This window comes from Aphanomyces astaci (assembly GCF_000520075.1).
Source record: "Aphanomyces astaci strain APO3 unplaced genomic scaffold supercont1.1, whole genome shotgun sequence".
NCBI classification, from domain to species: Eukaryota; Oomycota; class Saprolegniomycetes; order Saprolegniales; family Verrucalvaceae; genus Aphanomyces; species Aphanomyces astaci.
The window spans coordinates 1-23827 of NW_009798264.1; the positions used below are offsets into that span (position 1 = coordinate 1).

Sequence of the window (23827 nt, forward strand, 5' to 3'; positions counted from 1 at the left end):
TAGTGCCCGAAGTTTGTCGTGTTTGGGTGTGCGTTGGCTGTCAAGTTCCAGGAATTCGTGGACTTTCGATGCGCTGTCATCGATGCGCTGTCAAGACACTCCACCCGCGGCGATCCAGACAGTGATAGAGGGTCGGCGACAAAACTACTTCGCCCGTGACAACCCTAAACATCTAACACCAACACCAGCCCTCTAAACATCAACCAGAATCAACGCTAACAACCATCGTTATATAAAAAAAACACGGCGTTTGTCAACACCATACAATGTGAAGAAATGCATGGTAGCTATAATAATGAATTGGAATAACGCTGCACTTGCAACAGTGGTTGTGATATCGCATACACAGCAGCATAAACCACCAGTGCAGCCTTGACGGGCGTCTATCCCCATTACTAGGAGAACAGCTATAAAGGCGGTGACCGAACCTTACAGTTACATATATGTTTCATTTCATCATGGAACTTTGTGCATTCTATTCTCTGCTGGATCGATTTTTACCTTGCTTCTACAGATAGTGAAACTCACATATCAACAACACCTGCCATCTACTTCAAGGTGAGAATATCTATTAATAGAAGGATTGGATTTGAGCAATTAACTAGATATCGCACATACCTCAATTTGAGCTGTGGTGCGTGGCGATTATGGCAGCGGCGGTGGTGACGGCACTGGCACCATGCATGTTGAGATAGTGGCGCTGGCAGTGGTAGCATGGTCGTGGAAGTGGCAGTGACAGCATCGTCGCGGCGTTGGGCAAAAGACAGCTTGATCGCGGCGGCAACGGTGGCGACCGCGGGAGCAGTATTCTTTTAGGCATGGTGAACTACAATGCTACGGTACGACGATTTTACATTCTCATATGATTTATTGAAATATACTAACATATCTAGCTTGATTAGAGCCAACCATCGATCTTGATCAAGGCACCGCGGACGACAACCGTGGGGAGGCCCCGGCTAGAGTCGCTGGAGGGCTAAAATTCAAAATTTAATTTAACATTTTTTACGTAATTTCATTTGTTGTGTTGCGTGTACTGATTAACCACCCTTTACTGCGAGTTCAAAAGCAACTTCTATTCGCCAAGGGGGCCCGAGTAGAATGATCTGATATGTGAGCCCCCCCCACCTAAGGTGGCGAAAATCCTGCGGTGGTTCCGCATGGTACTTGAACATTCAAACCAGTAACTCATCAGGTACACTCACCTTCTTATCTTCACAGCAGGTCACTACTTAAGTATTATCAATTTAAACTTATCAAATTGAAGCGTTCAATTGCAATGGTCGTAGCTGGTTAATCGACGACAAAGGCGATGGGTCTTCGACTAGCCCGGCACGAAACAGCCCGTCAAAGCGTTGAATGTGGGTATCCAAGTGCCCAGCACAGTGCAGCTCACGCAGTTTCTTCAAGCACGCGCCGCCTGCCTTTGTTTTGATTCCTCTTTCTTTCAAATATAATCCCAACTTCACCTCTGCTGACTTCCCTAGCTTGAGTACATCGTCGCGGTATCCATCCTTGTGCTCATCTAGGCTGTATCCACCTTCGATGAAAAGTCGCATGAAGTCAACAAGCAGCTCATGTCCGAGCGGTGTTGACGGTTGCCGACGTTGCCTTGGTTCCATGGATGTGGGACCAGCGTGAACCACTCAAACCACAACGTGGACAGCATAATCGCTTCTCCTCGGCTCTTCTTCGCCCGTACCACATCCGACTTGGGTACACTGGCATCCCGCTTTGCACCCTTCGCGAGCGGCGTTGTTCGGGGACAGCCAAGGAATTTCTCATCGTAATACAACGACAAACCTTGTTCGTCTGATGTCTTCATTCGCACCAATCGCACGATTAGTACTCCGGCAGCGGTGACCATGAGGTTTGCCTTCTGGAGTGACGACAGGTCCGACGCACGGCCAAATAGGTATCATAACAGGCACAACAGAGCGGCATCCTAGTAGTCGGTAGCATTCTTCGCGGTTGAGTACTGGTAGACCATGAGAGTACGGAGACAGTCCTTAATGCACGCTGGGGCCTTCTTGATAAACCCACCCGAGTTGCGTTTCATGCAGTACCGGTCGAGGGTTGAGCCCATTTTCAACAGCTTGGCGGAGACGGCGGCGCTAAGTTGGTAGAGTTCAATCAGCCACAACATGACGTGGCGGTAGTACAAAATGACTGTGTCCGAGCGATGTGTTTCCCACCCTTTGTGTCGAGGAATGCCAAGTACGACCCAAACTTGTCAAGCACACGTTCAATGGCAACGCCAGTAGGGTCAAGAGCAAATTGTGCATGAATGTATTCCATTGTTACATTCTCTTCTGTGACAAAGCACGTAAACGACTTGATCGCTGTAGCATTCGCCTTGGTCGTGTTGGCAGACACAAGATCTTGGATCCCCATGCAGAATGGTATGCCAAAGTGATTGCTACCAATTGTCCGAGCATAATATTATATGCAGGAAAATATGTGTTAATGCTAGCATTTGTATTGCACATATTCATATTTTGTGATCCATTCTGACAAATCTGTCCGAACTGGTCCGATCTTGTCCTAGCAATTACGTATACATCGATTGGCTTAAATGTTCTCTAAAAACAACAAAATGCAAGTATAATTGGCTGGTAATCATGTCCCCGGGCCGGATTGGTTATAATTCCGGATACAATGCACAAGTATGTCCGCAAAGTGATCATATTCACCCATATTTAAAAACACCCATTCGTGAGTCAGTATATTATTTCAGCACGTGTGGTTCGTAATGGTATTCGTCCTTCGAAGTAAGCAAGCCAATCAAATGACGCCATTCATGTCCCACTCGAATACAAAAGAGGCCTTGCATTCCGTAGTTCCTTGTATTTGTCGGATTTCCATACTGTAGTACTATTATTAATACAGTAATAGTAAATTTTACATATGAAATCTGTTTTGCCAGTTACAAATTTGTTAGGTGGTTAACCGACGCCTCCCAAAAAGTGATCTTAACGATAGTACAACTAGACCTCTTGACCAATGACTGAGCGTTTGTCGATAGACCCATCACATTCCAAACTCACTCTGTCAAATTTTATTCAATCCTTCACATAATTTTGTGCCTCTACTTTTACGAAATGACTGAGTGATTAATTAACCAATAGACCGAGTCACATCCTTTGGATATTGTGACTTTATATTTAATTGCAACATTTACCAGTCACATAGTATTAATCAAAAATACCACTTGCATCATCACTATCAAAGTCAATTCGTAAATTGATTCGTCTATCGCGATATACAAAGTCACTGGTTTTGAGGCTAACTGTACTACGTAGTACTATTTTCCCTATCTTTGGGCATGACTGGTGGGATTCGACACTGCAACTTTTACATTGAGGGGTTTTGAATGTTAATATGATCGAATGAATGCAGCTCAAATCGGTTGATCCCAGATCCGTCAAGCTTTCCGCAGCCTCCTGTCACATATACGTGGAGATGATGGAGTTCTCTGTCAATTACCGTATCATTACGAGATTAACATTCCTTTTTACACCAAATCACCTTTGCGAAAATATCATTTTCGTCGACCCCCTTTCCTTTCCAAATCAATCAAACTTGAGCTAACTTAATTAATAACGGTTAATGTTATTTACAGTTAGTTTGACGTCCCTTCGCCTGATTGAGTTGGTGTTTTTTTGGTGAGGTACGCTAGTCGTTGCTTGAGCTGCGCCAGTCGTCCTTGGTAGTCTTCAATATCGATCTTTCGCTTTTCATAGTCTTGCATCAACAATTGCGAGTTGCCAAACCCTTGTTGGTGCTTCATCTTCTGCTGGCTGGCCCGGATGCCGTCGCGCTCCTTCTTCTTCTTGGTTAACGTATCGCGGTTTTTCGTTAAATCTTCGTCTAACTCGGCCAAGTCTTTTTTCAGGTTTTGGTTCTCTACCAACACGAATTGCAGCTTTTCTTTGATGTGTGTCAGGACTTGGACTGTCGTCGTGGTCTTCTTCCGCAGCTTGTGGAGCTCTTCGTTCCGCTCTTCGATCTTCTCGTTCAGCGTTTGATTTTCAATTTTGAGTTGCTCAAAGTCAATCAAGTGGAGTCCCTCCGCCAGCTGCTCCTTCGCGTGCAATTGCTGCTCCAACTTGCGCAAGTGCGTGCGCAAGTTGATATTTTTTAACCGAACCTATGATCGACATCACTCATCCACGTGCTCCTCGTAAGAGAGTACCTTTTCGACTTCTTGGTCTTTTTTCATTTCTGCCACTTCGAATTGAGCAATCACGCGTTTGGGAATCGGCTTTCCCGTCCGCGTGTTCTCGGCACTTCGAGCCACCTCGCGTTTGAACTCCATGAACGATTCTTGAATCTCGTTCGCCTTGGATTCTTTCTCATCCAAACGGGACTAGATAGATCCCATGAATGTCAATCGAAGTCGTCGGGGAGAGGGCTTCGTTACCTGCAGTTCCATGGCAATTTTGTCATACTGTGTCTGCGCCGTGAGCAGTTGCGCCCGCGCCTCGTGCACGCTTTTCAGACAGTCGTAGTAGCGCTTTTCATTCTCCACCAAACTCAGGCGGTCATCCTTCTTTTCCGCCGAAGCGTCTTGTTTCTTCTGCAACAGTGGCACAACCTTCCGTTGGAGCCTACATGGACGTCAACGACATCTAGGGGAGTTTGATATGGAAACCTACGCAGCGTTGGTTTGCTGCAGCTCGTCACGTTGATCTGTGGCTTCTTCGATCAACGTTCGCAGCTTAGTAGCATGGCCTATCGCCAATGGCTCCACCCCGCCATCACTTTCCATCGTCTCGCTCAATTGTGGCACTGCCAAGCAGAATCGGTTTCAGAAAGCGTTTCAAGTGGTTGGTTACGAAATATAAAAGTATACTACGTAGTAAATGCGCAGGACATTTGATACAAGTAACAATTAGACTCCTTGTGTGACACAACTTGACTACGGTTGATAATATCTGTCGCGTTGACTGGCAATGGCGATGCCTTCGAGGCGTTCAAATCGCTGTAGCATGGCCTTGTATACTTCGTGAACTCTGCGGTTCGGAGTCGCCTTCAATTCCCAGTCAACAGCAGGGCAAAACGGCACCGCCGATTTCACTTCGTTGCAGTGGAAGCCATGCTGGGCCCGCAATGCCCCGCCCAGCGCCGCCGTGTGGTGTCCATTGGCTTCGACATACACGGGGGCCTGCATGACATTCGATAGCACTTCCAAGATGGACGCGTTCACGGATGCCCCCCCGCCCACGACAATGCGGCGAATGGGGCCTTTGTACAGCTTCTGGATGTACCGGTACATTGCAAGGCATTGCCACTCGACGATGGCTCGGACTTCGACCTCCGCCGGCCAAGTGAGGGCGTCCTGGGGCTCGTCGTGGCCATTGAATCCATGCACACCGCTGAGGGTCGGACTATCAGACTCAGTGGGCACTACGGGGGTGATTTCAGGTTGCAAGTAGAAAAAGCCCAAGTAGCCATGGTTGCCCGGTGGGCTGAGCTCCATCAACCGCGAAAACTCTTGCCAGGTCCCACCCGCCCGGCGATCCCTCACATTCTACGAACGAATCTATACTTAATCTATTTTGACAAGAAAATATATCACAACGAGCACCAACCTCACGAGCCAACGAACCGTTTTTGAAGCACACCATGGCCTACGCAAACATCCACGAAATGAACTTGATACTGGCAAATCCATATATTTATAACTATACCATCAACGTCAGCGGATCCACGGGGTTCACCATGACATGCCCAAACTCTCCACATGGACGCACATCGGAGGCCGCGCCCACTGCAAACAAACACCCAGATGTGCCTAAGGAGATTCCAATATCTCCGCATTGCGATAGTCCCATGCCTGCATAAAATGTTGTTAATCTACACATCCAAATAGTGTTATACCTGCTAAGCAACTCGGATTGTCTCCTGTGAATGGAAGCACGATGCAATCGGCCGAGAACCCATGCACCGATTGAAAAAATTTAGCCACCGTTCCCCCGGACTCCGTCGACGGAATGGGCTCGTCGCCCAAGACCCGCCGTACGGTTCCAAGGGGAACGCCGCCGATGGCTTCCATAGCGTCCATGATGGGTGCTGACCATTTCCGCGACCGCACGTCCATCACGTTCATGCCCGACGCATCGCTGTGTTCCACGGATGACAGCTGGCCCAGAAACAGCGACGTCAACAACGACGACGCCAAACTCACCCTCGACGGCACTTGACCCCACAATGCCATCAATTGGATGCCAGTGAAGCGCTCGTACGCCCGGGACCCCGTAATGTCCGCCACATGCTGACTCCCGCCCAGGGCCGCCTCCAACGCTTTGCAGTGGCTGGAGGTACTCGAGTCCATCCAGCTGCGGCCGTTTTCAGGGTCAAATGCACGCTGCTCTTTCAAAAACGCATGCAAACGTCCGTCTTGGGGCAACTTGAGCGAGGAAACTTTCCAGAACACGCTGGTGTGCTGTTGGGCACACCCACTGACCGCTCGGATTTGAGACATCGCATGGCCAGACTTGTCCAATTCGACGGTCAGATCTTGAAGTAGTAGCTCCAGTGCCTCGACAAACATCAACGACGGCACTTCCACGTGTCCATTGCTGGCCAATACGCCTTTGGTTGTACCTATTGCTCGGTGAGCTTCGATAGGCGGCCATGACCAGCAGCATACCGTAGTGTGGTAGCCGCTTGTCGAATTGAAAGGAGGCGGACGCAATTAGCGTGAATGGACTGGAGGATTGCGATGGCTCGTCGGACTGTATCACAACCCCCGTCATGCTCTGTGTCGAGCAATCGATGCCAAGGAACAGCGCCATGCTGGTCAGGGCTTTCAGTTCGAAATGATACAACTACAGTAGTACACCATTTTCTAGTTAGTACTTTCAGCTTTTATTCAGTATATTTCCCCTGTTATCCTTGTTTTTCACGAAATCACCATAAATTATTTACATATATTTACGAAAACTGAATTCACACGATGGTAGAAAGTAGTACGGTTTGGTGAAAACACGAAACAAAGTTGAGGGGAATAAGATGAAATACTACTAAATAATATTACTATTACTTCGACGTATTAATAGTTCTATTTTGATTAATAGGTGCAAGCAATGCTGCGAGATCCACTGAACGACATATAAATTAGATTACTCGGCCCTTGCTCGCTTCGCCGCTTTAACCGCGGCCACGAGCATCGCCGTGTCGTGCTCAATATTCCGACTAAACCTGGTGGCGGCTTGCACGAAAGACGTTGCCTTGCGCAGGGACTCGCACACAGAGTGCTCTGTGGGGGCGACCACGCGGTCGGGGTACAGGAATGGGTGCTCCAGTAGTCCATGGGGGCCCTCGATGGCTGGTCGCAGCTTGGGGTCCCACTGGAGGCACGACTGCACGACGTGGGCCAGCTGCTTGTTCTTGAGGGGAGGAAAGCTGATCGAGTGGTTGGGGTCTGCGATCATGATAAACTTTTGAATCATGTGCGTCACGTTTCCGAACGGAGTGTCCCCGTATACGATCTGGTACAAGATGCACCCAAGGGACCAAATGTCGCCCGCTCGCCCCACCTGCATCAAATCAACACTCGTGTCAAGAAGAAAATATAAAAGAAATAAACTAAGCACCTTTTGCGGGGTTTCGCTGCGGCCAAGCGAGCTCGCGGCCACTTCGGGTGGCATGTAGTTGGCGGTGCCTTCGACCTGCTCCAAGATGACGTTGGTCGTGTCGTTCGAGATGGCCTTGGCAATTCCAAAGTCGATCAGCTTGATGGCGCCATTGACGAACAAAAAGTTGGCCGGCTTTAAATCCCCTACAAAGTGTGATATTCGTAACTTCGCGTCGACTGGTTGTTATATACCATGAATAATGCGCCTGTTGTGAATGTAGTTGACTGCCTGCAGCATTTGATGCCACACTATCCGGAGGAAGTTTTCTTCCACGACGATGTTGTGTTGCTTGAGCTCCTTGAGTTTGTTCATGAGGTCGATTTCGCCAATCTCCATCACCTACACACACATATGCAACACATCGTCGACACACACCACATCTGTCTCTCTCTTGTCGTACCACATAGAGCACTTTGAGGTTATAATCGAGCTCGTTGGCCACCAGTTTTATCACATGCGGACTGCCCTGGAGACTCTTCAATAAGCTGATCTCGTTCTGGTAGCTCGTCACGCTGGCCTCGTCCATCTTCTTCATCTTGATGCGCTTGAGAGCGTACGTTTGCATGTCCGGCCCCAGCACTCGAAACACCTTGCTCGTGCCACCCGATCCGATCTGCTTGAGGCTCAAAAATGTAATACCGTTGACCTACCGACGCATACAATCATCTGCATGAATAGACTACTAGGTAGGAAGTACCGTGAAATGGTTCTTCGGGTCAATCAACCGGTCGACCACCGTCACGTGCAAAGGCCGGCTGTCGCTGGGACTGGCACTAAAGAGAGGAGGCGGCGACGGCGTGTTGGCTTTGCTAGTCACGGGGCTGCTGGCGATGCGTTCATTCGGTTCATTTCGACGGCGCTTTGACGGGTTTTCCAATGCTTCGTACTCATGGGCCAAGGTAATCTCCATGTCGCTCTTGGTTGGGGAATCCATCAAATCCTCCGACACTTGGTACGGCTTGGAAGGAGATAACGGCCGCTTGACGACGTGTTTGACTGCAGTATGATTTCCAGTGGCCATGGCAGATTTAGGCGTGGCCAATGGCGCGGTTCCCCGTGATGGCGTCGAAATGGAGGGCGGCAGGTCACTGGACCGAGCGATGGCAGTGGGACCGCCGTAGCGCTGCTTGAGTGCGTCTGCATCACCAAAGCGTGCATGTTCAATGTCAAAATCACTGGCGGATGCAGAAACGGGGGTGGATTTCCACGCAATGGGCTGACCTGGCGCCGCAAAGGTCTTGAAATCAGTGGAAGCCCGCTGCGGAATCTTGGATGGCTGCCACAGCGTCGCGCCACTGGTCGGTCGTTCAGGAAGAACGTTCTTGGAAGATTCCTAAGATGGAGTGGCTACAAATCAAACGAATATTCACAACGACGCTCGAACATACTACTGTAGGTGGTCGAGTGCTTTCAGGCTCGTCGTTCTCCTTGTCCGAGTCCTGGGACATGTGCTCTGACTTGAGCACTCGCTGCGGCAACCCCAAGTTGGCTATGTACGACGACATGACGAATCCAGCTATACATTTTGGGCGAGCAGAATACCTCGGTCGAATGTAATGCGGGGAAACTTTTGACTGGACCGGGTGGAGGAGGGGTGTTGCCGCGACGACAGCGGAGTCATGAGTCCTTCTCTGAGCTTCGATATCGATCGCGGCACCCCAACGTCCTGGGGTTGACGAGGAGTTTGGATGCCTGATACGAAGTCGCGCCGCAGCGTTGGTTGAGGGGTGGGGGACGTTACGACGGCCATTGGAGCAGGCGGGGCGTCGTTGAGCCCTTTCCAGATCCTGTCGCGATCGGCGCTGCTCAACAGACTTTTCGCCACCGCCAAGTTTAACATGTCGTGTGCCGTGTCGGTTTCGTCTACAAGAACGAGTGAGGCGACATGTACTGTCTGTCTTAAACGGCTCCTGCGTACGTTGAGACTTCTCAAACTTGGCGTAGTACTCGAAGAACTTGGTTTGGTTTTGCGGAAGGCCTTCCATCAATGCCTGGCGCAGCAACCCTCGCTTGCGTTTTGGATCCTTGAGCAGGTCGCCGTAGTCGAGGATGATGTCGATGTGGTCGGATCGCTGATGCCCATCCAAGCCAGGTTGCTTCAAGCAGGATAGCGCACGACGGAATATAGTTTGGACTAGATGCGGATACCTGCCCGCGAGCCGCTTGCAGTTGCCAACGAGTCGCTTCCACAACGCTGGATCGAAAGGGTTCTTCAACAGCTCATTCACGATGGACTTTCTCTCGTCAAGCAAAGCTGCTCCGGTCGCATGATCTCCATCCATGTCGCTGTCTCTGATGCCAAGCATGAAGAAATCGGACAAGTTCTCGTCCTTCCTCAGGAGCTCCTCCATCGTCGACCGAGCGAGCTGTGTCCGTCGCCTTATGTACTGTTAGGGTTTTGACGCTGTTTGATTGGCTCACCCGCTGCAAAATATCTCACCTGACGATGTCAACGCTGAATTTCAAAAATACCTTGATGTTAATATCAAATAAATTCCAATGGACATTGGTGAGAACTTGTGGTCTTCGTCAAGCAGGAACCGCGACATGCTCCGAGTGCCATACCGCCATGCTGAATGCTATGACGAAGTCGCCGTAGCACCCCCACGCGCTGAGCTATGTGTACATGCATTACGATGATGCACAACGCACAACACTAGCAAGCCGTCCAAGTGTGATTTGTGGTGGCTTATGGTAGATCCCTATGACAAACTCGGGGTTCGCTGGAAGGCACTTGATTCGCGGGAGGCGGGCGGACGAGCATACGTCGAGTCCGCGAGGCCTTGCACGGCGTGCATGGTCTAACTTCATATGAAAAACCGTCGGCATCATCCATATACGTACGTCAAAGGGAGACGCGGGGTCCAATCGATCGGTGGTTGGAAGGGGAAGGTCGAGACGGGTCATGCTGTTCACAGGTCGCTCCAGCAAGCAGTTGGCGCCTGCGTAGTCCAGCACCCCCAGCGCGGCATGTTGCACGGGGTCACTCGCGAGTTGTGGCGCTTGCGACAACAAGCTCAAGTCGAACAACCGACCCGCGACCCCAGGCATGAGCGGTAGCAGTTGCTGCAGGCCCACATGGCACTTGGTGGACACGAAGATCTAGCCACCGTACACGATTTGTCATTCAAGACATACAGGGAATACGATGAACGCACAGCACCTGCGACGCGGTCAGCGCCAGGAACTCGTTGCGCAGGATGAAGCCCCGGTTGTCGTCCATGCGGTCGAACGTGTCGTTGAGGTCCACCGTGGCTTTCACCACGCTTTCTTCGGCGATGCGCAATTTGGCTTGGGATTCTGGAGATGTGCCCGCGGCGCGACGAAGCGCGTCAAAGTCGAGCATCTATCCGCCGTACGTACGTACTAGTTCGAAGTACATTGACGCTGAGTAGGAAGGTGGGTACCTTTTGCTTGCGAAGTTGGACGTGCTTTTGGATGGTCGTGTTGTGTTGCTTCAACTTGGAGATCGGTTTGAGCACCTTTTCGGTCAACATGGTGCTGCTTGCGGCATGGACGGACTTCTGGAGGCCCCAGTGGATGCTCTCAAGGCACTCGGAGGCTTGGGCCAGCTGTCTACGTTATGTGCATTGGATGCGGCGTGGTTGATAAGTACATACCGCACTAAGTCTTCGGACTCCTTGTCGACCTTGCCTGATCGACGGAAGAAACATGGTGAAGGGATATGATCATCGTTGTCGAGGTTTGCCGTACCCTGGGCCAACTGGATGTTGAAAAACGCCTTAAACTCGTGAACAAGGGCTGATGATGCCTTCGCCATGGCATCAGCTTGCTTCACGTACTCTGCTGTTGATGCATGCAGTCGTTCAATGGCTGTACATTGTTGATTGAAGCTGTGGACGAATAGAATGAGGATGAACGGATGGGAGGGTGCATGTACCGCTGGGTCCGCGTGTCAAGCACAGGGTCAACGCATCCCGAGTCGTGCACACCCGTCGTCTGCAAGATCTCTTCCTTCAACCTAATCGTCTGGTGAGGAAAAGCATGGCGGACGGGCGACGGCAACGATACCTTCGTGAAGTATCCACCATCGATTGCAACTACGACAAATTAGCCAGAGCTGGGGTTTCATGATGATTCGACACAACACATATACCATGCACACACATGCATGCTCATATCCATACAGGAAGGCTTGCCATGTTGACGTACCCCCGATCGCATCCAGCTCGCCATCCTGTATCTTCGTTTCAAATCAACTTTTGCTATTTTTAATAGTAGTCCCATGCTACTAGTAGTAGCACCCTCAAAAAGCAATACTTTCCCGTAGTACACCTATAATAGTCTATAATAGTAGGTCCGTCTACTAGACAATTCGGGCCAGGTTTTTGGCCAATTACACGCTAGGAATTGTGTCATGGACATTTTTGCCGCAACCCCTTGTGGAGAAACAAGGCGGCATGGTAGGGTACGATGCCGTTGACGTGGCGACCTCGAGCCAGGTGTACTTGTGGATGGGGATCGTCGGGTCCGTCATCCACTTTGTCACGATCTCGTCATACCTGGTCTTCCCGCAGCTCAAAACGCAGCATCCGTCGGCGAACCTCATGGTGTGGCATGTGGCATGCAACTTCATGCTCACGATCGGGTTCGTCGGGCAACACTTCCTCCTGGTACGCAGGATACTTCGTGCTTGCAGTGATATGTGTGTATCATGGAATAGGGAGAGGATGGGATGTCCGACGAAGGCTGTGCTGCGTTGTCCGTTTACAACCAGGTATGGCAAGGCACGTGTGTGGTGCATGTTGACACATTTGTGGCGTAGTTTTTCATCCTAGGCAGTGGGTTGTGGTACATGATGCTGTCCTTGGATCTGCTCATTGCGCTGATCAATCCTTGGATGGGGTACGCCATCAAGACGTGGGCCTACCACACCATGTACGTCCAATGTCATTTCTCGCTCCAACACGAGTGTCATGCTTCGGGGTAGCACGTGGTCGATCAGCAGTTTGTCAGCGGCCAGCATCTACTCCCTGCACCTCTACGGCGTGAGCTCGCTCAACATTTGCTGGATCCGGCGCACACTGGACGCCCGCGAACCCAACGACGCCAACTGGATCTTCCTCTTCGGGCCGGTGCTGGCGGTCTGGTTCGTGTCGTTCGCGGTGCTTCTCTTCGCCACGTTTCGCTTCGCGCGGCGTCAAATGGACTCGACGTACCGGTCCAAGCGCCGCAGCCTGCTGCAGTACTTCCGGTACCTGATCATGTACGGCGCGTTCTGGGTCGTCTGTGGGGGGCTGTACTACAGCGCGTACTTGCGCTCGTTCAGCGGCCGATCTGCGCACCATATTGAACTGGCGTTCATGGTGGCTTTGGGGTCGTACCCGCTGCTCGTGGGCGTCGTGTGGGGCGTCAACACGGACCTACTCACGCACTTTCAAGGCGGCGACCCCGTGCTCGAGCCCAACGTCGGACTCACAGAGCACTTTAGCACGTCGCTTCGAAAGGACCTTATGAAGTACGAGAGAGAGAGAGAGAGTGTGTGTGTTGGAATCTATCGTCTCGATTGATTGGTTGCATGTCACCTTTGTCCTGTTCGTGTATGTCTTGCTATTATGAATATTCTTGATAGTTTTCGCAGGACGCATGCAATATAATATACTGTATCGATATGTATTTATATATATTTGTAGGTACACGACGGTGGGGATTATCCGCAGTCTGCGGGAACCGTCCGAGGACTCTCCCGTGCGCCGCACGGACAAGTCGCGGTCCCAGCCCCTGTCGGACCCCAACATCTCGCGGTCGCAGAGCATGAGCAGTGCATCCGCTCGGTCGGACGAGTTTGAAGACGGCGGCACCCACCTGTGGTACGCCGAGAAGAAGCGGCTGGCCACCACCGTGCGCCTCAACACATCCAAGCTGCAGGTGTACTACGACAAACTGGGGTTCACCGACTACGCCCCGCGGGTGTTTGCCAACCTCCGTGCCATCGCCGGCATCGATCCCGAGGCGTACGAGTCCAGTTTTGTGGGCACGTTGAGTGAAATTGCGTCCGAAGGCAAGTCCGGCATGCTGTTTTACTTCACCAGCGACCGCCGATACATCGTCAAGACCATGACCAAGGACGAGCACGCGTTCCTGCTGCGCATGCTCCCATCGTACCATGCGTACGTCCGGACACAGCCGTCGACGCTGCTGTGCCGGTTCCTCGGCTGCCACAGCATGCAGCTGCCCGTGGGATGGGACAAGATGTTCTTCGTTGTCATGGAGAACGTGCTGAGCACCCACCACGAGATCGACGACCGATACGACTTGAAGGGTCTGTTCGCGCCGGTGCTGCACCCCCCGCTGCGCGTGTTCCTCAAGGACGACCAGACGGCGCGACTGCTGAGTCCCCCCCAGACGGCGACCAAGCAGCTGTGGCACGACCACGAGTTTGTGGCTAGGGGGACCTACCTGAACGTCGCGTCCACCGCCCGCCTCGAGCTGCTCACGCAAATGACCAGCGACATTGGGTTTCTCCAAGAAATGGACATCATGGACTACAGCTGCATTGTCGGGATTCGAGAATTTGACGCCGAAACCGAATCCACGGTATCTTGATTGGTCGTCTTGGGCGTTGTACTCAATGAATGTTATACATAGGAGTTGCTGCCCAAGAATGCAATTGTGTCGGCCGATGCCAAGAAAGTGTACTACCTAGGTACACCATTCCCAGGAATACCTACGATCCAGAGCCAGTTGCGCACCGTTTCGTCGCATTGAATGGTTTGTTGTAGGGTTCATCGACATCTTGCAATCGTATGGCTTGCGTTGGAAGGTTCAGAACTTGGTCTTGTCCCTCGTGAGAGACAAGCGAACGATCACGGCGCTGCCCCCGCCCGAGTACGCGCTTCGATTCCTGAGCTTTCTCCACGCGCACCTCCTTCGGTCCAGTGCGGACGGCTCGGCGTCATTCAAGTCCATGACGGCCCGATCGTCGTTCAATTACGGCACATTGTAGGAGCATCTTTCTCGTAACTAAACATGCTTTGCGTCAAGAGGAGTGATTGGTGACCTACATATCTCCCCATGGCCTCAACCTGCACTTGTTCAATCTGGACGAAATGTCAGGGATGACGACAACGACTCGTACATGTAGTAGTTACTACGTAGTAGTAGTTAGTAGTTAGCGCAAGGCCCACATGTGTTTACAGTTAGACGAGCTTTTGTATCACGTGTCCAACGAAACAAAAGAGCCCATTTCGGAGTGGTCTGAGAAACGTTACGGTCGATTTTGTTTGTTTAGGACGAGAACGATTGCATTCCACGTGGGTTTAAAATCTACACACACGCTCCAACGCGCGCTTCTTGTCTTCGAGTTCCTTGACCGTGGCTTCGGTGTGGTCTTCCAACCAGTCGCGGGTTTCTCGCAGCAAATTTTCAGCGGCCGCTTCGCCTTTCTTGGTCGCCACTTCGAGGTACCGGTAGATGAACCCTTCCAACTCGTTGCGCGCTTCGATGCGCTTCAACAGCAAAGCGTCCGCCTTCTTGTACTTCTCCGCCTCGTCGACCATGCGGTCAATGTCTTCCTGGCTCAACCGGCCGCGGTTGTTGCTGATCGTGGTCTGGTTCTTGGCGCCGGTCTTCTTGTCCTTGCAGCTCACGTGCAAGATGCCGTTGGCGTCGATCTCAAACGTCACTTCCAATTTGGGCTCGCCGCGCTTGGCGCGCTCGATGCCCGTGATTTCAAACTCACCGAGCTTGTTGTTGTCCACCACCGACGCGCGCTCGCCTTCGTAGATGACGACCTTTTCCGTGGTCTGGAAGTCTTCTTCGGTCGTGTAGATGCGCGTCTTCTTGACCGGGATCGCCGTGTTGCGCTTGATCAGCACCGACATGACCTTGCCCACCAACTCAATGCCCAGAGACAAGGGCGTCACGTCCACCAGCAACAACGAGTTGGTCGCGTCGTTGCGGATGCCGCTCAGGATCGCGCCTTGCACGGCCGCGCCGTACGCCACGGCTTCATCGGGGTTGATGGACTTGCTCAGCTCCTTGCCGCCAAACAGACCCGACAGCATGTTTTGCACCTTGGGGATACGCGTGGACCCGCCCACGAGCACCAGTTCGGTGATTTGACCGGGCTCCATGTTGGCGTCTTGCAACACCTTCAACACGGTTTCTTCCGTGCGCTTGAAGCACTCGTCGTTGAGCGACTCAAACTTGGCGCGCGTCATGGTCGAGCTAAAGTCCACACCTTCGAAGAGCGAGTCCACTTCGATGGTGGCGCTGGTGGTCGTGGAAAGCATGCGCTTGGCAGACTCGCACGCCGTGCGCAGGCGGCGCATGGACCGGGCCGACGTCGTCGGGTCCAAGTTCTTGTTCTTGCGCTTGAACTCGGTGATCAAGTAGTCGACCATGTTCGAGTCAAAGTCTTCGCCACCCAAGTGCGTGTCACCGCCCGTGGACTTGACTTCGAAGATGCCGTTCTCAATCGACAAGATGGACACATCAAACGTGCCTCCGCCCAAGTCGAAGATCAAAATGTTCGACTTGCCTTCCGCGCCGGCGTTCGTGTCCAAGCCGTACGCGAGGGCGGCGGCGGTGGGCTCGTTGATGATGCGCTTCACGTCGAGGCCAGCGATGGCGCCGGCGTCCTTGGTGGATTGACGCTGCTGGTCGTTGAAATACGCAGGCACGGTCACCACGGCTTGCTTGATCTCTTGGCCGAGGTAGTTTTCCGCGGTTTCCTTCATGCGGGTCAGCACCATCGACGAGATTTCTTCGGGGGTGAAGCTCTTGGCTTCGCCGCGGAAAGACACTTCGATCAACGGCTTGTCACCTTCTCCCTTGGTAATCTTAAAGGGGAAGTGCGCGGCGTCCTTCTTCACGATGGGGTCGCTAAAGTTGCGGCCAATGATACGCTTGGCGTCGAACACCGTGTTGGTGGCGTTGGACGCGGCCTGAAGTTTAGCAGCTTCACCGATCAAGCGCTCGGTTTCGTTGAACGCCACCCACGAAGGGGTCGTGCGGTTGCCTTCGGCATTGGCAATGATTTCCACTTGGCCGTCCTTCCACACACCCACGCACGAGTAGGTGGTACCGAGATCGATCCCGATCACCTCCGAGAAACCACGCTCGGCGCGCTTGGCGCTTTCTTCGCGGTCGGCGCGGGCCTTGTTGATCTTTTCTTCGATCTCGAGGCGCTTCAACTTGCGCGTGGCGTCGTCCATATCCACACCACTCTGCTCTTCTTCGAGAACTTGGAGAGCTGCTTGCGCTTGGGTCAAACCGGCTTGGAGTTGCTTGTTGCCCTTTTCAAGGGACAATCCCTTCGTGTAGGCTGAGATGGCCTTTTCGTAGCTCTTGACGTAGTAGTACGCGGCACCGAGGCGAGCGTAACCCTTGCTCCACTTGGCATCGATCTCGATACACTTGTTGGCGTCTTGCAAAGCAGCCGCAGCATTGCCATTGTTCAGGTAAGCAGCCGATCGGTTGGAGAAGTAAGCGTGGTTGTGGGGTTCGTAAGCGATGGCCGTGGTGAATTCCTTGATGGCCGTGGCGAAATCGCCCGAGCTGTAGGCAGCATTGCCTCGGGTCTTGGCATCACCGCCTTGCTGCTTGCGCTCATCGGCGGAAAGGTTTGCATAGGAGTCAGACCCAGCTTTCTTGTTGGCGCGGCGGCGAGGAGGGGCCATCGTTCAGTTCACAATAATCGGAATTTGAATGAATGGCTCGTGCTAGGTTTACAGTCGAACAATTTTGATGTCATATCTTATTTTGATGGCTAGATAAAGAGACAGCTTGGCCGAGCGGTTAAGGCGATAGACTCGAAATCTATTGGGGAAACCCTCGTGAGTTCAAATCTCACAGCTGTCGATTGTTTTTCATGTTTTTGAATCACCTTCATGCTACTGTACTACTCTGGTCTGAAATGATAGTAGTGATGTTTTATCTTGATTAAAGTATACTGTAAAGTATACTGTGACATTGAAGAGAGTCAAGTCCTTTATGGAAGCATCCTTACTCAAATGCGGGAGCTTGTAATCGTTTGTATCCATAGTTTCAAGTGTCTTCTCCATCACCTTTTGCAAGGTAATACAGGGAACGACGGAATGCAACGCCTGCCGAAGATTTATTGGTGTAATGGTGGACAACATCCAATCACATTTGAATGAATAAATACAGCTTGATGATTGGGGGAATTAAAATACTTCCCGTTTCAATACAAAACAAATTCTCCACAAGCACAATTAAAAATGAGACGACGGGAGTATCCAATATCAACGAAGCTCCGAGCGTTGGGAATGCTGGAAACCATGTCGGACTACAAGGTGTCCGCAGCACTGGACGTTCCGCGACGCACGTTGCGCAATTGGATGTCCCAAAGACACGAGATTCTAGCATACGATGGTAACTTAAAGAATATGAAGCTTGAGCCTGGTGGAAGATACGAGGTCTTTCCAGACCCGCCAGGACTCATCGAGTTCATAAACCGTGTCCGTGACAACGAGCGCGCCCTCACGACAACGCATCTCGACTTGTCGATCAAGGCCAACCAGCGTGAGTGGTTGAACAACTACCTTGCCACCAAGCAAGAGTCGACGTCGTATGACTCTCTCCTCCGCCTGCTCCAGCACTTCTGCGATCGTCACGGCTTCTCCCGTCAGCGTCCCACCAAGAACAAGGTCAAGCAAGCCGATATTGCGGAGGTGCAGAGCGACTTCGCCGCGGAGTTCCACCGCGAGTACATTGCGTACGGCAAGGAGTGCGTGTACAACGTTGATGAAACTGGCATCTTATACGACATGCCTCGGTGGTCGAGACTATGTCTCCAAGCCATTTCTTTCCGCCTATGTGGACGCCAACTACGCTATGTGCCCTGACGCTCGTTGATGTGTCAGTGGATTTCTGATCCTGTTTTTTAACAACCTTATCTCTTGGTTGTCCAAGAAGCAAGACATTGTGACTCTGTCCACCACCGAGACCGAGTCTGTAGCTTTTGCCCTTTGCATTAAAGAAATGTTTATACATTCGGCAACTCGCTGTCGAACTACATCACACTAGTGATCAACCGATTTCGGTTCACGAGGACAATCAATCCGCCATCAGCATCGCTCAAAATACTGAGCATCATAGGCCACGTACCTTCGGGATGTCCTCGGGGAAGCAATCGAGGAGCCGTCAGTCGTGCTGCTGGACAACTTCGAGTCACATGTGTCGGGTGAGTCGTACAACATCATGTACGACTAGGTGCCCACCTGTATGCGTTGCCACCGGACGCGACGTCCGTGTATCAACCCCTTGACGTTGGGGTGATGGCGCCACGTGGTAGTCGACCGTTTGAGCTGACTTGTAGCAGCGATTCATAGATGGCGACACGCTCCTTGTGTTGAAAGTACTTAGTCATCGAGAGGAAGCGGCATGCGGTAGAGAGCTCGGTGGCGTAGCAGACGGCATCAATAGAGTCTTACGAATGTATCTTGTATTGACAACGACGGTCAAATTTGATAAATGAGCTCTCAGCGGGTATGTGTGTTTAGATTTTAGTTGCGACTTCGACTTTGACCAGCCATAATGTTTTGAGTGAAAACGATTTGGAACGCTCAAAACAGAGCCAATCGAAGCAGGGAGCTTGCGCCATTTAACCAACCAATCAGATGTACAGAATATGCAAATTTAGAAGAATACCGCCAATAAGAACTCAAACCCAACTATCATTTCAGACCAGAGTAGTAGTAGTGATATTGATATTACGCTGTAAAGTTAAAATCACTCCGCGGGCACTTAATGGCCTCGGCCGCGTATCATGATACTGTAGTAGTCCGGAGCGAGGGATGATGCCACATACTACACCATTTTTCGTTTAAGTTCAGGTTATTTCCGGTATATTCGTCCGACGCACAACTGATTCACGCCATGTGCGTTATGTTCGCCAAGCATTCAATATATTTCGTCCAGACCCTACGTCGTTGCATTATATTTCGACAAATGTACGGTATATACGTATAGGTTAGAATTTACCGTTGGAGATGCTCTGGTCACCCACTCGGGGGTGTTGGTTGTGTTTACAGCCGTTAGTACTGTAGAGTGTTTTCACGATCCGGATACTTATCCAAATCACGGGTCCTCTTCATTCGGATATCACCTATTTCGTGACGGTTTCGTCGGAAAGTATGACGGGACCCGGATTCGAACCGGGCCTTTGGGTGAAAAGACCGATGCTCTAACCAACTGAACTAATTGAACACCCTTAATCCATACTGTGCGTTTGGGCAAAACGAATCTTTCGTTTTCAAATACTGGTCGGATTTAGCTCATTCTTTTCTTAATCGCTTCGTCTTGAATTAAAGATGATTAATCCCCAGTTTTGAAGGCTAAATATTAATGGTGATAAACTTATGTGCCTTCGCGACATGGGGAATCCTAGCATTTGCTTGGGTCGGATTGGCACGTATTGAAAATAAAATAACGTTCGCTCGAAATTTTTAAAACTTGAAAAGAGAAAATCCACTACGGTAGTACTTGACTTTCAGTACTCCCGCTCGTATTTTTATAAGTACTATTTTTTATTTAAATATCGCTCTTCTGAGTATGATTTCCCCCCTTAAACGAAACGGGGTAAACTTGATAATTTTTGAAACTTTATATTATCCAACCATATCGGAAGGTGATGACTTTTTCAAAATTCGAACACTTGAATCGTTTGGCATTGAAATGGATGACATCATTTCCACTGTGAGAAACTGCTGGAGACGCACTGGCATACTCAGCTCTGACTTGGAGACGCCCAGCGCTTGAATGCATGTATATATGGTTGGTTCAGACAGCCTGCAAATACCTGTAAGAGTTAATTTACTGTGTGAATTGCATAATTTGCTCCGTTTCGTTTAAGGGTGGAGATCAGTATATTAATTTGCTCAGAATGTATGGCAGGAGCGAAATTTAAAACAACGATATCTATTTTAATATCCCGTTGTATTGATTATACAACCCCTCACCCGATGAACTGATTTCTCCTATATTCGTATATACCTTCAGATCTGAAAAGTGATACATGGGGGAAATGTTATGGAAGAATTAACCAATACATTCGTTTTGCCCAAACGCACGATAGTTTCATATAAAGCCCTAATGGTCTAGCGGTATGATTCCTGCTTCGGGTGCAGGAGGTCCCGGGTTCGATCCCCGGTTGGGGCCACTTTTATTTAACCTTCGTTCTCGGAACAAAATCTTATGTCAGGTCCAAGGCAACTTATTTCACAGGTTAGTATGGGAAATCAATCGTTTGATCAATACATTGAACGCAGCAGATCACATCGCAGACAGTGCTGTAATACAAGCGCACATTGTTTGTTACCAAGATGAGTAGTCGAAGCGACGAATTTACTGGCAAAAGTGGCCAAAGAGGTGTCCAATGGAGTGAATGTTGTTGTGGATGGCGTTTTGGATCGGGATCTGGTACGCCTCATCTGGTTTGGCCGGTGACTGCAAAAAGGGGGGGTGGTCTGCCAAGTACATCCAAACGGCGTGCAGCATCGACCGAATATCCATGGCTGACACGTGGGGGAAGAGCAGCGCGCTCGAATTCAACGGCTCCGGCACCCACCCAGTCCCTTCCACAATCGACATGACCTCAATGCTGACATGCAGTTCCCAGCTTGCATCGCCGTTTGCTTGTTTCTGAAATCGCCGCGCGTGCCAGAAATTGACCAGGACCACCAGCACTGCTTTCAACAACGGCAAGCACCGCGCTGCTACTTGGGGCGAGCTGTACAGCACTGCCGCTTTGGTCAGTGGAATAAAGCACGGATAGCGATACACCCACTGCTCCATGCGCAGGTCAATGTCAAAGTTGGATCGCTCTGGCAGCACCTCCTACAAGTCGACAATATAACGTTACTACGTGAAGCTCAATGCGTGATAACACATACCCTGTAGTGGTCATCTGGGGGAATGAACATGGCCACGGGGAGCGTCCGCTCGAGCCACGCGTCGACCAGCACATCGGCGCTGGCAAACGACGCCGGAAATGAAGTCAAGTTCAAGGCGTTGTAGAGCAACTCCTGGACGTGCTCGCAGCAAGAAACCGCCCGCTGCATGTCCCGAGCTCGCGTGGCCAGCAAATGCGACTCGAATTGGGACGGCGCAACCACACTCGATAGGCGCATCGTCTGCAGCTGCGAAAACACGTCGACTTGGTTCTCGTCCGACGTTTCTTGTTGAACAGACTTTGGAAACGGACTGTACGGCCGCAAGCAGTTGGTCGCACACAGATGGCGAGCCACAGACGCCGGCTTCTTGCCTCGGAAAAAGTTCATTTCCTGGGGCACGTCGTGCGGCACAGTTGTCGGCGCATCAGCCGACACGACGGCATCCACCACGAGATTGACAAATGTCGACGTCACGGACGCAGGGTATAGCAGCACGCCGCCCGATTCTCGCATGATCGTGCTCAGTACTTTCTTGACAAGCTCAAGGCGCGGCACGTCGTCAAAGAGGCTAAAGAACAGACGCAAGAGGTCGTGGAGGCATCGGTACTGCCACAGCGGATCTTCGAGGGTCGGGTACGGGACGTCTTGCATCAGTTGGAGCGCCGCGAGCGAAATCTCGGCGTCCGACGACGCTGCCAAGGTCAGAAACAGCTGCCAGTGGGACACGCCGTGAGCTTGTTTCCACGCCGCCAACGACGACGTCCACCTGTCCTGGCCTTGGTGGATGATTTGGAGCATCAATGCCAGCACCCGCCGCTTTTTCTGAGGCGCGACGGCGGCGGACGTGAGGTCCGCGGCAAGGAGGTCCAAGCACACCCCCGTCGAAGATGGAAGCGCGTTCACGTCCAACGACGTAGGGCCAAGGTCGTGCAGTCTTATAAACGCTTGGCAAACCTACAGAGTCCCCATCAATAGATTATGTGATTGGAAGATATAAGTACGCTGTGCGTCCGATCCAACGTGCGGTGGGCGTTGGTTGTGATGGCCGCTACGTATGGCGCCAGCACGCTGGACGACTTGACATGTTGGTGAATGTACGGGAGTGCGTCGACCAGACGATCGACGAACGCATCGCACTTGGTCGTGTGGAGCCACGCCGCGACGGCACGACCGACGGCATCGTGGCCCGACAGGTCGTCCAGCAGCGGAAGCAAATGCACCGGAGTTTCACTCAGCACGGCGCTGTGCAGCTGGAGGACATCGAGCAGCTTGGTTTGGACATCGGCGCCACAAGTCTGCATGAGCGCCGACACGCGGGGAATCGTCAGCAGCGTCGTAAACTTGGCATCGCACGCTCGAGTCACGTTGGCTCCACGACCGAGCAGATTCAGCAGTCGGCTCACAGTCGTCGGCGCGTTCTCGGCAGCGATTGCCTTGTCCAGCACATCGACCACGCCCTTGGTCACATGCCATGGATACTCCACCGCCAAGTACGAGTCCAAGTTGGTGAAAACCACCGCGTGACTACGCTCCCATTCCCCTGTGCATGCATACATAAGTGTGTGTGTAGTGATGGAGGTGGTTGGAGGGGTAGTACCTGTCACGAGGTGGGTAAGCGAGTACGCCGTGAGGTCCTTCGGCGCCACGCGACCCGCGAACGCAAGCAGCCACGTCCAATTTGCACCTTCGTTCAAGACGATCCATTCCACGAGGCAGTCCATACACAGCTTGAACGTGTCGCCCACGTCGATGCATGCGAGTTTGACACACTTGCGCAGCACGTTCAACAACAACGCCGACAACGGATGCGATTCGCCCCGTCCAAGCATGGTTTGAAGATGGGTCACGTCGTCGCTGGAGGCGGGTGATTGGTCAGAGGCAGCTGCGAGGGGGGCATGCTCGTGGACGTCGGCGAGACAGGACAATGTGACGCGGACGACATCGACGACAACGAGAGACGACACCCAGTCGGAATTCAAGGGCAGTTCGATTTCCACCACACACTTTGAAACTGCCTCGAGATCTGCGTTTGATGCATCAACACACACAACACATCATGCATGATCTGGGAGTGATACCTGGGGATGCGACAGCAGGCTCGGTCATGAGTCTTGGCTTCTTGGCTCGACTCTTCTTGGACTTTGTCTTCACATGCAAGTACTTCTACAACTCCATGAGACTCTCCCTTCATTATTTCCTCATTACCTTGATCGCAAGCTGGAACGAGCCACGAAGGTCACCTGCAGCCGCGGAAGCGTCCGACGATGGCATGGTCTCGGATCGTGATGTATACCACTCGCAAAG

The 23827-nt window shown here is 51.6% G+C and overlaps 9 protein-coding genes, 2 non-coding genes and 1 pseudogene across 16 annotated transcripts; 4 read left to right on the top strand and 8 right to left on the bottom strand.

Moving 5' to 3' along the window:
* Positions 1-1256: 1256 nt before the first annotated feature.
* On the bottom strand, positions 1257-1867 carry H257_00001 (hypothetical protein; the record flags this gene model as incomplete). Its single annotated transcript, XM_009822460.1, has 2 exons — positions 1257-1424; positions 1541-1867. 2 exons carry the CDS (start codon positions 1865-1867, stop codon positions 1257-1259), a joined length of 495 nt encoding a protein of 164 aa, XP_009820762.1.
* Positions 1868-3576: 1709 nt separating this feature from the next.
* Positions 3577-4801, bottom strand: H257_00002 (hypothetical protein). Its single transcript, XM_009822461.1, has 4 exons — positions 4659-4801; positions 4424-4610; positions 4196-4369; positions 3577-4150 (listed from the first exon to the last, which is right to left on the bottom strand). Exons 1-4 carry the CDS (start codon positions 4769-4771, stop codon positions 3623-3625), a joined length of 1002 nt encoding a protein of 333 aa, XP_009820763.1. The 5' UTR covers positions 4772-4801; the 3' UTR covers positions 3577-3622.
* Positions 4802-4891: 90 nt separating this feature from the next.
* On the bottom strand, positions 4892-6800 carry H257_00003 (hypothetical protein; the record flags this gene model as incomplete). Its single annotated transcript, XM_009822462.1, has 5 exons — positions 4892-5533; positions 5595-5633; positions 5694-5839; positions 5884-6609; positions 6656-6800. The coding sequence occupies 5 exons, from the start codon at positions 6798-6800 to the stop codon at positions 4922-4924; spliced, it is 1668 nt and encodes a 555-aa protein (XP_009820764.1). The 3' UTR covers positions 4892-4921.
* A 296-nt stretch (positions 6801-7096) lies between these two features.
* On the bottom strand, positions 7097-10020 carry H257_00004 (TTK protein kinase). 3 transcript variants are annotated; one of them, XM_009822464.1, is made up of 9 exons: positions 9562-10020; positions 9186-9506; positions 9032-9132; positions 8865-8976; positions 8341-8780; positions 8044-8289; positions 7835-7982; positions 7602-7786; positions 7097-7544 (listed from the first exon to the last, which is right to left on the bottom strand). In XM_009822464.1, exons 1-9 carry the CDS (start codon positions 9992-9994, stop codon positions 7128-7130), a joined length of 2403 nt encoding a protein of 800 aa, XP_009820766.1. In that variant the 5' UTR covers positions 9995-10020; the 3' UTR covers positions 7097-7127. The 3 variants fall into 3 exon arrangements, with proteins under 3 accessions (XP_009820766.1, XP_009820767.1, XP_009820765.1); XM_009822465.1 differs by having other exon boundaries at positions 7835-8289; XM_009822463.1 differs by having other exon boundaries at positions 8341-8976.
* Positions 10021-10115: 95 nt separating this feature from the next.
* On the bottom strand, positions 10116-11859 carry H257_00005. Of its 2 annotated transcripts, XM_009822467.1 has the most exons (9): positions 11817-11859; positions 11676-11704; positions 11545-11625; positions 11358-11497; positions 11264-11297; positions 11051-11219; positions 10807-10989; positions 10488-10745; positions 10116-10444 (listed from the first exon to the last, which is right to left on the bottom strand). In XM_009822467.1, the coding sequence occupies exons 1-9, from the start codon at positions 11838-11840 to the stop codon at positions 10346-10348; spliced, it is 1017 nt and encodes a 338-aa protein (XP_009820769.1). In that variant the 5' UTR covers positions 11841-11859; the 3' UTR covers positions 10116-10345. The 2 variants fall into 2 exon arrangements, with proteins under 2 accessions (XP_009820769.1, XP_009820768.1); XM_009822466.1 differs by having other exon boundaries at positions 10116-10745; positions 11817-11858.
* Positions 11860-12023: 164 nt separating this feature from the next.
* Positions 12024-14690, top strand: H257_00006. Of its 2 annotated transcripts, XM_009822468.1 has the most exons (7): positions 12024-12277; positions 12328-12381; positions 12430-12542; positions 12595-13122; positions 13298-14201; positions 14253-14310; positions 14387-14690. In XM_009822468.1, exons 1-7 carry the CDS (start codon positions 12065-12067, stop codon positions 14608-14610), a joined length of 2094 nt encoding a protein of 697 aa, XP_009820770.1. In that variant the 5' UTR covers positions 12024-12064; the 3' UTR covers positions 14611-14690. The 2 variants fall into 2 exon arrangements, with proteins under 2 accessions (XP_009820770.1, XP_009820771.1); XM_009822469.1 differs by lacking the exon at positions 12024-12277 and having other exon boundaries at positions 12294-12381.
* An 88-nt stretch (positions 14691-14778) lies between these two features.
* On the bottom strand, positions 14779-17302 carry H257_00007 (chaperone DnaK). Its single transcript, XM_009822470.1, has one exon. The coding sequence runs from the start codon at positions 17285-17287 to the stop codon at positions 14924-14926; it is 2364 nt and encodes a 787-aa protein (XP_009820772.1). The 5' UTR covers positions 17288-17302; the 3' UTR covers positions 14779-14923.
* An 85-nt stretch (positions 17303-17387) lies between these two features.
* H257_00008 lies at positions 17388-17468 on the top strand. Its single transcript has one exon. It is a non-coding gene; the product is annotated as a tRNA-Ser (tRNA).
* Positions 17469-17908: 440 nt separating this feature from the next.
* H257_00009 (hypothetical protein) lies at positions 17909-18475 on the top strand (the record flags this gene model as incomplete). The annotated part of the gene is made up of 1 exon (XM_009822471.1): positions 17909-18475. One exon carries the CDS (start codon positions 17909-17911, stop codon positions 18473-18475), a length of 567 nt encoding a protein of 188 aa, XP_009820773.1.
* Positions 18476-19766: 1291 nt separating this feature from the next.
* Positions 19767-19838, bottom strand: H257_00010 (annotated as a pseudogene). The gene has a single exon. The product of its transcript is annotated as a tRNA-OTHER (tRNA).
* An 879-nt stretch (positions 19839-20717) lies between these two features.
* Positions 20718-20789, top strand: H257_00011. The gene has a single exon. It is a non-coding gene; the product is annotated as a tRNA-Pro (tRNA).
* Positions 20790-20828: 39 nt separating this feature from the next.
* H257_00012 (hypothetical protein) lies at positions 20829-23824 on the bottom strand. The gene is made up of 6 exons (XM_009822472.1): positions 23729-23824; positions 23602-23686; positions 23121-23546; positions 22525-23063; positions 21524-22477; positions 20829-21467 (listed from the first exon to the last, which is right to left on the bottom strand). Exons 1-6 carry the CDS (start codon positions 23792-23794, stop codon positions 20976-20978), a joined length of 2562 nt encoding a protein of 853 aa, XP_009820774.1. The 5' UTR covers positions 23795-23824; the 3' UTR covers positions 20829-20975.
* Positions 23825-23827: the final 3 nt, after the last annotated feature.

Bases quoted from the DNA above. Each gene is read 5' to 3' on its own strand.
- H257_00006 (XM_009822468.1), top strand. From the start codon at position 12,065: ATGGTAGGGTACGATGCCGTTGACGTGGCGACCTCGAGCCAGGTGTAC. The intron at 12,382-12,429 runs GTATGGCAAGGC...TTTGTGGCGTAG, and splicing joins CGTTGTCCGTTTACAACCAG to TTTTTCATCCTAGGCAGTGG. The intron at 13,123-13,297 runs GTACGAGAGAGA...ATATATTTGTAG, and splicing joins CTTCGAAAGGACCTTATGAA to GTACACGACGGTGGGGATTA.
- H257_00007 (XM_009822470.1), bottom strand. From the start codon at position 17,287: ATGGCCCCTCCTCGCCGCCGCGCCAACAAGAAAGCTGGGTCTGACTCC.
- H257_00004 (XM_009822463.1), bottom strand. From the start codon at position 9,994: ATGGAGGAGCTCCTGAGGAAGGACGAGAACTTGTCCGATTTCTTCATG. The intron at 8,290-8,340 runs GTACTTCCTACC...ATGCGTCGGTAG, and splicing joins ACCCGAAGAACCATTTCACG to GTCAACGGTATTACATTTTT. The intron at 7,545-7,601 runs GTGCTTAGTTTA...GATTTGATGCAG, and splicing joins GCAGCGAAACCCCGCAAAAG to GTGGGGCGAGCGGGCGACAT.
- H257_00012 (XM_009822472.1), bottom strand. From the start codon at position 23,794: ATGCCATCGTCGGACGCTTCCGCGGCTGCAGGTGACCTTCGTGGCTCG. The intron at 23,064-23,120 runs GTACTACCCCTC...ATGCATGCACAG, and splicing joins GCTTACCCACCTCGTGACAG to GGGAATGGGAGCGTAGTCAC. The intron at 22,478-22,524 runs GTACTTATATCT...GGGACTCTGTAG, and splicing joins CGTTGGATCGGACGCACAGC to GTTTGCCAAGCGTTTATAAG.
- H257_00002 (XM_009822461.1), bottom strand. From the start codon at position 4,771: ATGGAAAGTGATGGCGGGGTGGAGCCATTGGCGATAGGCCATGCTACT. The intron at 4,611-4,658 runs GTAGGTTTCCAT...ACGTCCATGTAG, and splicing joins CTGCAGCAAACCAACGCTGC to GCTCCAACGGAAGGTTGTGC. The intron at 4,151-4,195 runs GTACTCTCTTAC...TGTCGATCATAG, and splicing joins AAGACCAAGAAGTCGAAAAG to GTTCGGTTAAAAAATATCAA.
- H257_00005 (XM_009822466.1), bottom strand. From the start codon at position 11,840: ATGGCGAGCTGGATGCGATCGGGG. The intron at 11,705-11,816 runs GTACGTCAACAT...AATTTGTCGTAG, and splicing joins CGAGCTGGATGCGATCGGGG to TTGCAATCGATGGTGGATAC. The intron at 11,626-11,675 runs GTATCGTTGCCG...CCAGACGATTAG, and splicing joins ATGGTGGATACTTCACGAAG to GTTGAAGGAAGAGATCTTGC.